Genomic DNA, 12,090 nt, shown 5'->3' with positions numbered 1-12,090 from the left:
GGACGCGGGGCCGTATCCCCCACAGAAGTGGACTCTGTATTGTTTTGATCCGTTTCCCGATAGCTTTTGTAGAAATCGTCGGGATTTACGGGGTCGAAAGCATGATGGGCACCCGCGGGAAGGGAGCTTTGATCGTCGGCGTGAGGCACAGGAGCGTGAGAGTAGATGCTGTTATGGTCGAGATTGGAAGCAGCAGCAGCACCAGCGGAATGAGAAGAGTCTTGGAGGTGATGACGGTGGCTGTTCGGCACCTGATCGTAAAGGTAGGCTTGGGGTATAGAATCGGTATCGCGGTCGATGCGGCGGTCGTAGTCGTGATCGTGAGAATGTTGGTGCCTGTGGTGAGGCTCGAGATTGGGGGTTCGAAAGTTGGAGTCTACGTCCTGTATGTCGGCTTGGAGGCCCGCGTGAAGGGCCATATCCATGTCGTGGTCCATGGTGGCCTGAGCATCGGTCAGGCTCGTCGAGCGGAGCGACTGGTCGAGGGACTATAGACCCATGCAGCGAGCATCGATGCGTTGGCGTTTAGAGGGTGCGGGCGTTGGCGAGAGGCACACTCGATAGGTGTGGAAAGCGTGCTGCGCTGCGTTTTGGGGTGCGGTGCAGTGCAGTGCAGTGCAGTGTAGTGCTATACTGTAGTCTAGATGGAGGATGTAGAGACTAACCACCAAATCACCAGGGGTGGAAGAATGTCAATGGCTCTCACAGGTTCAGGACTGCGGGAGCCATCCGTGGACGAGTGAGCTTTGAGCTTTGGGGGACGAGATGGGGCACCCGGTTCCTGGTCTGGATGTTAGGTTAGGGGACGGGAGGGAGTGGGCACTCTCTGGTGGAATCAACCGTTCCGAGTCGTTGCAGCTGCGTAGGTACGGACTTTTTGAGGATGGATGCAACGGTGACGGAGGTGCTTGAGAGATAGTGAGCTGCAATGCAGGCAGGCTTACAGGGAAATGAGGAACGGATGAAGCTGCATGTATATGCGTTCAGATGAGAGGATAATTATCTGACAGCTGGAGCCTCCACTGAAGATCCAATGGACCAGGCAGCAAATAGAACAGATTAGATAGAGCAGGGCACAACAGCCAGCACAGAGTGAGCGGGTCGTATTGAGGCTCGAGTGTGGATGATCCCTGGACAGGGAGAAATAGGGGTCTAATAGATGGAATTGCTTCACAAGAGGAAGTTCGGCAATAATCAATCACGCGAGAAGGGGGACGAAAAGGTAGAACGACGATATTGCTAAAAGGTAGCAAGAACGAAGTTGGAAACAAAAACCAATGAATTTTGGTGCAGGGATCGGAGGAAGAAAAACTGGGATATCTCGAGCGGTACAAAACAGCTGGCGGCGGTCGAGAGCAGCTACAATACCTGCTAAAACTCTAGCGTTGCGGCGCAGGCCTCGAGAGTATGGGGCGGCAACCTTCTTGGTGGACCTTGGCCTGGAGCACGCAGCGGATCTTTGATTACTAGACTAGAGCGTAGACTATGTACTCTGCAGATCCAGACATATCAATTAAGAGGATACATGTGTGCATACGGTAATTGCTGTGATTGCTCTGCATGGCATGAGTGAGTGATTCTGCATGTTGCAGTTTATGTGCAGAATCTTGTCGGTTGAGAGGGAACAAGACGGTTCAACAAACCCAAGTGGCCAGCCCTGCGAGTCTAAAGAAGCCTTCTAAAACTATGTTTGCGCTGACAGCCCAATGACGAATACAGTTCCAAGATTCTACAGGTGTGTGTGCTTTTTTTTCTTTCTTTTTTTTTTTTTCTATGTTTGCTTCTTCTTGTATGACTTTTGTACCAGGACAATTGACGGGAGCAACTTTGGATTATTTGGCGAGTCGGAACATTGAGTGTTTCTCCTCTGCGCTAATTCCCGAGTCGTCCTAATCCTGATCCTGGTCCTAGGCATCTGGTATCCATACCTCTCACTTCTTTGTACGAGAAGAGATCTACCCATGTTACCATGACCCTTGTCCATGTTCCAAGCTTCGAGACCATTCGTTTCTTATTAGCGGATGAGCCTGCGACATTGGTCTTAAAACACGGCAGTCCACCGTCCAGCTATAATAATAGTAAACAAAAACATGGCCTGTCTTTCTCATATTGAAACTAGAACAAACCAAACCAAGGAAAAGAAAGAAGAGACCCAAGAATTGGGTTTATCCTCCTGCGTCTCCCCCCTTGGAGCCTCAGGGGTTCGTCGCGATCTAACCAATGTACATATTGTGTTTCGTTCTGGCTGCATAGTACTAACCTTGCAATCCATGGATCGTTTCGTGTGGGAGGCGATTCAGTAGCCTCAATTCCATCCGCTCTGGCAATTTGGTTCGTATTGATATTCACTGTAATTGCGATAAACGCCAGACGGTTCACCGTTCCCCAGAGATCTTGAGACTCTTGACCCCTTGAGCTAGTCAGGTAAACACAATTTTTAACTTTCCTAGGCCGCCGGCCTGTTTATTTGTTTGGCCTGCTGGGCGGTTGTTTCGCCAATCTTTCACACCCAGGCAGATATCATCTATTAATATTTGGCAAGGGGATCCCCGCCCAGGATCATGTTACAACCCAAAGCGCAGTGACTTCCTCCTAACAAGTTTGAGTACATGCACCAAGGGGAAACAAATGATTGATTGCTAGATTGCCTGGGGGCCAGCATCCACTCGACGTTACTCAATTCGTTTACCCGTCTTTCATTCCTGATGCTGTGCATCTTCATTCTCGCCTCTTTCTTTTTCTCATTTCCTTTTGCATCTTGGTCACACCTTGAGCAGATGATACTTGTAACAGATAGAACCAAGTTGATTATGGTGAAGGAAAACGAACAAGATAAAGCACAGTCCATCGTTGGACTGTGGACCTCATTGCCTTGTTTTTCGATGATCGCCAGCCATGCTTCAAAACATGTTGCAACAACTTGGCTGTAAACTGGATCCTGTGGGTTCTTTCTCCGAAGGCTGAAAGCTGAGAAGAAGGAAATGCTCCACTGATGACACTTGATTTCCCAGACGACCTCAAAAGAAAGAAATGTCTGCATCTGTATCTAATCTTTTCGTTGCTTTTGCTGCATTTCTGGATCCTGGACAATCGTTGTAGATCTGGGGTCCCTTGCCAATATTGTTAGCCATATTGGCCGATCACACCATCGAGGTATCCGTACTAGGTATGTAACCATACAGACAGTAGCTTGTCTGGTTGTCTCGCATGTCACTTCATTTCACTCGAGGAAGATTGCACAGGTTTTCTCCGTAATTCCCGTTCCTGAATTGTAGTACCGTGTGTTCAATGCTGTCCTTTGACAAGCACGCACAGAGGGAGGTACATTGTCCCGTCTGCAGGAACAAGCGTTATCCCAATCCACATGAGAGCATACACCTAATCATCCCGAGTCACCTTTCCCACCTATTGTGTCAGGTGCATGTCCATCAGATTTCTGTGCTTCCCTTCCCTTGCCTTGTACCTGCGCAAGCGGGTAAATGTAATCCACTTTTTGTGTCAGGGGTCCACGGTGGAAAAGGTGACGGATATTACCAAGACGACCTGAGGGTTTACTTAGTAACCAAAAGGCCAGATACAGCTTCATACGTGCCTCGAATATACGAGTTCTGACAGACTCGAGATTGCAAAAAGCAAGCCGCTTACAGAATGGCATCAGCAATTGGGCTCGGCTGCATGAAGAAACCTTCGTTTATCGTCGAATAGGATGGGATGCCTTTTCCTTTTGTGGTGTCCTTTAGTTTGATGGATAGAACGCTTGGACACCAACTATTTTTCATCCCCTGGAATCGGCCGTACGCTACTGCTACACTATATCTTTCTGGGTTAGACGCGGCACCGCCACAGCAGATCATCAGCCGCATCTTGAATTGTACATACATCTTCAACTGTTCTTCTTCAACATACAAGACGCGATGAGCAGCTCATCAATGCTTCGAAACAATGTCTTTCAAAGAAAAGCGGAAGCTTGAAGCTACCGACGCGTCAAGCGACCGAAAAAGAGTTAGAACCTCACGTGATACGCTTGTGAAGCGCGACCTTTTGGATCGTTGCTATGATAAAGTCACTACGCTAAGGGAATATATCCTCCTTAAGCTGCCGCCGCGCTCTCGTCTTCGGCGGAAGAAGGTAGCGTCTGTTGGTGAGGGAGACGATGTCGGAGAGCTAGAAAGCAATTTGTCGCGATTACTCGATACGTCACTTGTTTGTTTTGACAACGACCAGCAGAATGTCAAGGATGTTGACATGCGAAAGAAGCAATTGATTGAATTTACACAGAAGGGGGACGAATCCTATGTTAGTCTATCAGATGGCATTTCAGGCTCCGTGTTTTCTCAAGATGAGGTCAGTATCGCATTCCCGTAGGTGAGCGATCACTGACTTGCATCGAGATTATGGACTTCGTCGTCTGGCTACTCTTTCAACGAGAGCCACATGCCAGGCCCAAACACATACTTTGCGACGGTTTTCAAAAATTAGCCGGCCAAAACGGTCAAGGAACGACCAATATCCCGGATCTATCCATCCGTCACCATAATTCTCACGTAAAGGCACTCAGGGAAAGTCCCTGGCCACAGCTACTGGCTCTCCTCGGCAAAGCTGGCGAGGAGATCATGATCAAACTTCTCGTCGATGCATCAATCTATGTAGCTGTTGAAGCTGGCTTGAATAATTACCATCAACTGTCAGGTAAGATTTGTATACTTCAAGCCTTGCCAGTCTGACTTTCGTAGGCGTGCCTCTTGCAGAGCTTGACCTTCCTGGTGGTAACGTATCTCTGAATAAGGGATCGGCGTGTGAAGTGCGTAAACCAACAGACATAACATTGGTGAGGAGCAGGATATTCTATGCCAAGCCGTCTCTCAGAACGAATGGGCTTGTACAAGCTGGCTACAAACACATTCGTAAGTCCTTCGAAACCATGTAATTCTTCGAGGTATTGACAAGGCTAGACGTGTTGAATCAACATCGCAGACCCTCAGACTCTAGCAACTTGGATGCTGGAAGCCATGGTGTAATCAAGATCATGATGTACATGTTTCCTCGTCAATTTGGACTGCACAACGTCTTTACCTTTCAAGTTGACCATACCAAGACCTCGCAAAAGTTCCAGGACTATACGTCGAGAGAAGAGGAAATTGCTCCCATCTTCCAGGCCAAACCAGGAGATGCTGCTTCAAGAAAGCCGAAAATCCCCAAACGGCTCCGCGGCGACGTAGAGCAACTCGTGAAGCGCCTACAAATTCTCCATAGCCGATGCTCTTATACCGAGCTGCTCAGCTATTACTGCTCTTGCGTCTTTGATAGACCATCGCAGATCCGGAAACCGAAGGCCAAGAAGATCCCGATGTCAACCCGGAAGCCAAAACCTTCACAGCACCCATTCTCGCGATCGAACCAGAAATGCGTGTCATCACAGATGCATCCAGAAGCGGGAACTTCCGGCACACAGGTGCAGTCGCTTCCTGAGCACGACTCTCTCGTCGAACTAGCCACACCGTCGTTTCAAGTTTCGTCATTCTGTCGAGCAGTCTTGTCCAAGATCATCCCAGATAGCTTCTGGGGAGATAAAGATGCTGGGAAACACAACAAATCAATTGCGATGCGAAACGTTGACCACTTCATCAGACTCAGGCGCTTTGAAACCATGTCTTTGCATGAACTAACGCAAGACCTAAAGGTCGGTTCTAGGATAGCTTTGGCGGAATAGTGACTAATAGGACATCAGATTGCAGAGATTTCTTGGCTCCAGCCTCACAATACTGGTACTCAGAAACCTAGCCGAACGGACACCGAGAAGCGTCTTGAAATCTTTCACGAGTTTTTGTATTTTGTTTTTGACTCACTTTTGATACCCCTGATTCGCAACAACTTTTATGTAACTGAATCCAATACCCATCGTTATCGAGTTTTCTACTTCCGTCACGAAGTATGGAGACGGATTGCAGAGCCTGCTATGGCAGACCTCAAAGCAGACATGTTTGAGGAGGTCAAGTTGGATGATGCACTCCAAATACTGGAAAGTCGGGACCTGGGATCTAGTCAAATACGACTATTGCCCAAGGGAAACAGACTGCGTCCCATCATGAACCTGCGACGAAGAGCTATGGCTCGTGGACAATCCAGGAAACTTGGTCTTAGCATCAACACCGTTCTGGGACCTATCCACTCGCTCTTGAAATTGGAAAGAGTATGATCGCAAAGTCTTCTTCTTCTTCGGGACTCAAGCTGACCGTGAAATTAGAGAATCAATCCTTCAAAGCTGGGCTCTACCATGTTTTCTGTTAGCGATATTTACACCCGACTCAAGGCCTTCAAAGGAACGCTGGGTCCTGATCCTGGCAAGCTGTACTTTGCCAAGACTGATGTCAAGGCTGCTTTTGATACTATACCACAGGAGGCAGTCGTTGAGCTTATGAAATCCGTGCCTAGCCAGACCAATTACACCATCATGAAGCATGTGGAGGTCAAGCCAGGCGAAAGAGCAGTGATAGATGACGACAAGTATTCATCCAAAGCCATCCGTCGATGGCACGCCACCGCTTTGAGTGAGAACGAGAGCTCTGTTTTTGTAGAGCGTCTTGAAAAGGACTTAGCACCAAAAAAGAAGAACACTGTCTTTGTAGACAGTGCTTTTCGCAGGACGAAGAATGTTGGGGAACTCATGCATCTCTTGAGGCAGCACGTCGAACAGAATCTTGTACTGGTGGGGAAAAAGTACTATAGGCAGAAAGTCGGCATTCCTCAAGGCTCCGTTTTGTCTTCGTTCCTATGCAACTACTTTTACGCCGACCTCGAAGCAAAACATCTGGGGTTCTTGGATTCACCAGACTGTCTCCTGTTGCGCCTCATTGACGATTTTCTCTTAGTTACTTTAGACCAGAACAAGGCAGCCAAATTTGTGAACGCTATGCATGGTGGGTTTCCCGAGTATGGTGTTGCGGTCAACCCGGCCAAGACAATGGTCAACTTCGACATGCTATATGCTGGCGAACCTGTTCGAAATTATAACCATGAAAAGGGGTTTCCTTACTGTGGGACGGCAATTAATTGTCAGACATTGGATATCACCAAGGATAGAGAAAGAGACGCCAACATTGGTATTTTGCTTTCCATCATGCAACTCGGCCTCGTCGCTAACGCCTAGGCAGATGTGTCTGCTTCCCTCACGGTTGACTTTGGTCGTACTCCGGGTCAGAACTTCCAACGAAAAGTTCTCAGTAAGACGCCTCTTCAACGCAATCCTTATGACATACTAACCATTGTTTTCTCTCACCTAACAGATGCCTTCAAGATCCAGTCACATTTGATGTTCTACGACACGTCTCACAATTCAACGCGGACCGTTCTGTCATCACTTCAGGGTGCTTTCGTCGAGACTGCTAGCAAGATGTTGGCGTATCTCCGCTGCCTTGGAAAGAACCAGCACCCCAGCAGTGAAATGATACTTCGTTAGTAATTCTAGCTCTCCCAACAGTACAATCATCTGCTAATCATTTCCCCAGGAACTATTGCCAAAGTGATAGACGTGGCCTATTTACTGCTGACGAGTAAATCTCGAATAATGAAATACCCCCAGTACACTTGTGATATACGAAAGTCACAAGTTGCTCTGTAAGATGATATCCCGTGAATAAATCTAAACTATACTGACAATAACAGCACTGCCTGTCTGGCTTTTGAGAAGGTGCTCGCAGCAAAGCAAAGTAACTATCAGCCAGTTGTCAAGTGGCTTCGTAAAGAAGCAGACAGACTTGCTTCTGGGAGAAAGCACAAATCTATACATACGCCTAGAAGTGGACAAGCATCGGGCTAGATAGTGTTGCATTGGATTCATGCATACGGGCCATCAGAGTCTTTCTAGATTTCCGAGAGCGATTAGTGTACATATCTATATCCGATGAACCTCGAGTCTTCCTGATGAATACTTGCGCTATCGAATAACATCGAATGTCATAAATCTATATACTCTCAGAGCTGCACTCCACTCTTCCACCAGTGCTTGTCTGAATGCCACGTTGGGAACAAATACCTCCTCCATCGCCACCAGTGATCGTCTGGATGGCCAAAACCTAACCATCGCAAAGGAGAAATGGGCACCGGCTCGAGTAGCCAGATACCAGCAGATGAAATGTCATCGGTGAAGAAAAACGCAGTGAAGTACAGCCAGGCGGCAGTTGAGACGGCGTTGAATACTCGTCGAGCTACTTGGGGGGTATTGGGGAAGTTTTTGTCTAGGATACGGAGCAAAAGAAGCTGGACTATAATACCAACAGGCTGGATGAAGAAGAAGACTGGCGCCCTCCAGGGTTTGGTGGGGTGCATAGAGGTTATACTTCCTGCTCCATGAAGCAAGCCAGACTGGATGAAGGAAACATACATGGTAACAATCTGCGCAGTCAACGTCCTCCTCTGCATATAGCCTTTGTCAACAAGGAACTTTGCAGGAGCAATGAACTGGAGTCGGAAGGTCTGATGCCAAGTTGCACCCCACCAGCCAGCTATACCCCGATCAAGGGTCTGCGAGAGAGGCCCGAAGATGTTGGTGTACTGCCAGAGCTCTCCACGCATGGGATACACATAGCTCATAACATAGTACTGGAACAGATCGTGCATACCGAAGATGGCGTCGATGGCTGCGTAAATACCCACCAGACAAATGAGCTCACGGTATGCTTGGAGAAGCCACGGAGGAAGCTGCTGGAGAAACAATGGCAGTGCGAGATCTCGGTCAGGGCCGTAGGTGCAGTATGGATCCTTGACCATGAAGACGGAACAAAAGTCCAAGACGAATGTGAGAAGAACGACAGTGCGAAGACGTGTCCATACGAACTCCTTTTCGGTCAGGTTGCGATAGTAGCCACTTTTCGACACGACGGGCATGTCCTTGAAGGAAACGGGGTCTCCATCGCGAATGTTGGTTGGAATCTCGGGTCTGGGAACCGAAGAGATACAGCAGTTCCAACCTGCAGGGAATTATTAGCAACAGAAGATTTATGCCAAGTCAATACTTACCGACTTCTCTGAAGTTAGTGGCCAAGTCCAGAGTCCAGTTTAGTCTTTCGCCAAATGAACTATTCTCGGGAAACTTTTGCCAAACACAAACGGTATGTTCAAGGTTTTGACGCTTGGCAGGAGCTCCAATATCCCCCGAGGGTGCGTTGGCTTCAGCATGGAATTTTCTGTGGCGCAATCCGTTTTCTTCAAAACCGTTGGTATCAAGAGTACCGTTTCTAGTATTCCCATTGGGAGAGGTTGTTGCCGTTTTGTCTTTGGGCACTCTAATGATTCTCGCATAGTCGGACTGCGGATTGGTCCATACTAAAAGGTTCAAGTTTGCCAAGATACCCCAAATGCCCATAAGTCCAGATGCATATGCGGGAGCAACGTTGAAACTTGACATGTGTTGAACCAAATAGAGATCAAACACGACGACAAAAGCGACAATAAGCCAGCGTGCATGGTAAAGCCATGGTCGATTTCGATGCGGAATCGCGAGGTAAATCGTAGGCAGAAGAAAAGGACCAATAAGGCAAAATGGAAGAACAAGAGGTTCTTTCAGACCTTTAGCAACTGCGGTATCGAATGCTGCTTGGTACTCGGAGCGGGCGAGATTGCCAAGATCGGGTATCGAAGTAACGGTCATGGCTGACTGTATATGTCAGTTACCGATGAAGCCGTTTTGTGTGTAGGTATTTCGGGTCAGTTTAACAGGGTTGCATCGACGATCACAACTCTATCATGACGCAGAGTTCAACTACCGGCATGAATCGGGAATAGAATGGTTACAGGCGCCGTCGCTGGAACTAGGTACCGAGAGTAAAAAAAGCTTTCTTGGGTGTTTTCTGAGAGATGGAAATCAAAGAGGATAGTATTTTTAGTTAGTACAGAAAGCTGAAAACTTGACCCTGCAAACGAGGGAGGCTTCGAGGCCTAACGTTGGTCTAGAAACAAGAAGCAAACAGGAAACATCGGTCAAAGGGTCATGGATCGAATAGAATGGATATGGGGCTGAAATATCAAACAAGGCGATGATGGGTTAGCAGTAAGTGATACAACTGTGGGGATTGCAGACCTAGGGGACGCTCCATATGACCCCTCCAAACCTCTACTGCAACCTTTAATTAGACCCTATGGAAAGAGCCTCAGAGACAAGGACACATGGGTAATGCTAGCTGTTGATCCATATTGTGGATAATTTCAAGACATGATCTACCTACCAGTCAATCAAGGACTGTTTGGTTTTAAAGCCAATAATTGCGGTACTGTACATTATCGACTAATAAAATATAATCCTTCTTCGCTGTTGTTTACCTACCAAGGTGCCGTAGTAGGCTGTACTAGAATTATTAGTCAGATTCGTGGGAAAGGAAAGCCAAGGTTCATGCTGACATGTTGTAATATGCTCAATGTCTCACAAACATCAGTCGCACAGTGCAAAGCATCGAAAGATATAACCGAAAAGACAAACGGTAAAAAGTCACATTCACAACAAGTCTATCTACCTGTCTGCAAGACAAACATGACGCCCGCTACGGCTCCAGCGGCTGCTGACGGAATCACAAAGCATAGAGCGTGTGATGAATGTCGTGAGTAACTTTCTGTTTCTCTCTCTACCCATATCTCGTCATGTGTCCGAATCGGAGACTTATCGGTCATTTTCTATCCCAGGATCCCGTAAACTCGCTTGTTCCAAAGAACCCGACGGCTGTGCCCGTTGTAAAAAGGAGGGAATAACATGCTATTACTCGCCCCAGAAGCAAATGGGCCGTCCCCGGAAGAGACGCCATGTAGACACTGATCCAGAAGACAATGCCGCCGCTGCTGTATCATCTCAACCTCAACTCCAGGAACAGCCGTTACTCTTCCTACAGCCTGCTGACGACATCTCTTACCCGCAGCTTCAGAGTACAGTGCCAACTGGAGACTTTCTTGACAATCTGAACTTCTTAGACGAGCCTATTGCTACAAATGTTGATAACTGGGACTTGTTGCCCGGCTATAACGACTCTCTTTCCTTTGACCCTCAAATCTTGGACCACGATGACACCTTTACGGATAACAACGCTTTGCCATCGCTGAACCTAAGCGGTGTTGATCTTCTGGGCACCATCGATTTCGGAGACACAAACGCTCCGCAGGAAACTATCTCAAAGGATCTGAGCCATACACTCCATCAGTATCTCGCCGACCAGATTAATCCGCCAAAGCCAGAGTCTCACCACGCCTCAGACACTTCAACACCGCCTGACTCTAGCGACAATGGCACTTCTGTTGACTCTCTTGAGAATGCTGCCAGCTCATCAGCTCGCTCAATGCGTTCCGTTCCGACAGTGTCCTGCAGTTGTCTATCATCACTATTCTTCGCCCTCGATTCTCTCGGCAACTTGCCGAATGAGGTGATCCCGGCCATGAAGGTCGCCCGGAATGCCTCGAGGGTCGCTCACGATGTCATCAAGTGCCCTCTTTGCTCAAACTTCGTAACTGAAGATCCTCCCAAGCCGCCTCCCATACAAGCATTCCAGAACCTTATGCTTTTGGGCACCCTGGTACCATCAGCATGCAATGCCTATGCTCGAATCCTCGAAATGGTCGATGAAGAAACTGTCCTCGCCAAGAAAGAGGGAAGGACATTCTGGTTTACTTTCAGAGACATCGGTGGACTATGGGGCTGCGTTGGGGATACGCCCAAGAGCTGCACAGCTTACGAAACCTACAACAACAAAACCATGGCCCCAGATATGTGGAGGCTGACCATCCGTGGTCTTCTCCGTCTCGACGTCTACGGACTTAATGAGAAAGACCAGGACATGCCTGGAGCATCGCCGTACCGACAACTGGGCCTCAAGGATGTTGTGGACCGACTAGAAGAGCGAAGCAGACAAAGGCATGATGCCTTGGATGCACGCATTGCTGCTGGGCATAGTCACAGCGAAATATCTGGGGTTATCTATCCATCAAAACCATGCGGTCCATCAGAACGCAATTGTACAAGGGTTCTCGAGACGGCTCGTATTGCCTTGGAGAACCTCGTCATTGCATGATTGCGAGGAATCACTTTCAATAAGGAGGTTTGTGTAGTTGATTGAT

The 12,090-nt window shown here is 48.0% G+C and overlaps 4 protein-coding genes across 4 annotated transcripts; 3 read left to right on the top strand and 1 right to left on the bottom strand.

The window, feature by feature from the left end:
• Positions 1–101: 101 nt before the first annotated feature.
• Positions 102–494, top strand: FGSG_11885 (uncharacterized protein; the record flags this gene model as incomplete). Its single annotated transcript, XM_011318495.1, has 1 exon — positions 102–494. The coding sequence occupies one exon, from the start codon at positions 102–104 to the stop codon at positions 492–494; it is 393 nt and encodes a 130-aa protein (XP_011316797.1).
• A 3,391-nt stretch (positions 495–3,885) lies between these two features.
• Positions 3,886–7,816, top strand: FGSG_01042 (uncharacterized protein; the record flags this gene model as incomplete). Its single annotated transcript, XM_011318494.1, has 9 exons — positions 3,886–4,344; positions 4,392–4,689; positions 4,734–4,794; positions 4,975–5,680; positions 5,729–6,190; positions 6,311–7,100; positions 7,284–7,451; positions 7,506–7,614; positions 7,663–7,816. The coding sequence occupies exons 1-9, from the start codon at positions 3,943–3,945 to the stop codon at positions 7,814–7,816; spliced, it is 3,150 nt and encodes a 1,049-aa protein (XP_011316796.1). The 5' UTR covers positions 3,886–3,942.
• Positions 7,817–7,971: 155 nt separating this feature from the next.
• Positions 7,972–9,646, bottom strand: FGSG_01041 (uncharacterized protein; the record flags this gene model as incomplete). The annotated part of the gene is made up of 3 exons (XM_011318493.1): positions 7,972–8,966; positions 9,016–9,321; positions 9,565–9,646. The coding sequence occupies 3 exons, from the start codon at positions 9,644–9,646 to the stop codon at positions 7,972–7,974; spliced, it is 1,383 nt and encodes a 460-aa protein (XP_011316795.1).
• Positions 9,647–10,629: 983 nt separating this feature from the next.
• FGSG_01040 (uncharacterized protein) lies at positions 10,630–12,044 on the top strand (the record flags this gene model as incomplete). The annotated part of the gene is made up of 2 exons (XM_011318492.1): positions 10,630–10,677; positions 10,758–12,044. 2 exons carry the CDS (start codon positions 10,630–10,632, stop codon positions 12,042–12,044), a joined length of 1,335 nt encoding a protein of 444 aa, XP_011316794.1.
• Positions 12,045–12,090: the final 46 nt, after the last annotated feature.

The sequence above is a fragment of the Fusarium graminearum genome, chromosome 1, assembly GCF_000240135.3.
Source record: "Fusarium graminearum PH-1 chromosome 1, whole genome shotgun sequence".
Lineage (NCBI taxonomy): Eukaryota > Fungi > Ascomycota > Sordariomycetes > Hypocreales > Nectriaceae > Fusarium > Fusarium graminearum.
The sequence above is the reverse complement of the archived record's forward strand: the minus strand, read 5'-3'. Positions and strand labels throughout refer to the sequence as shown.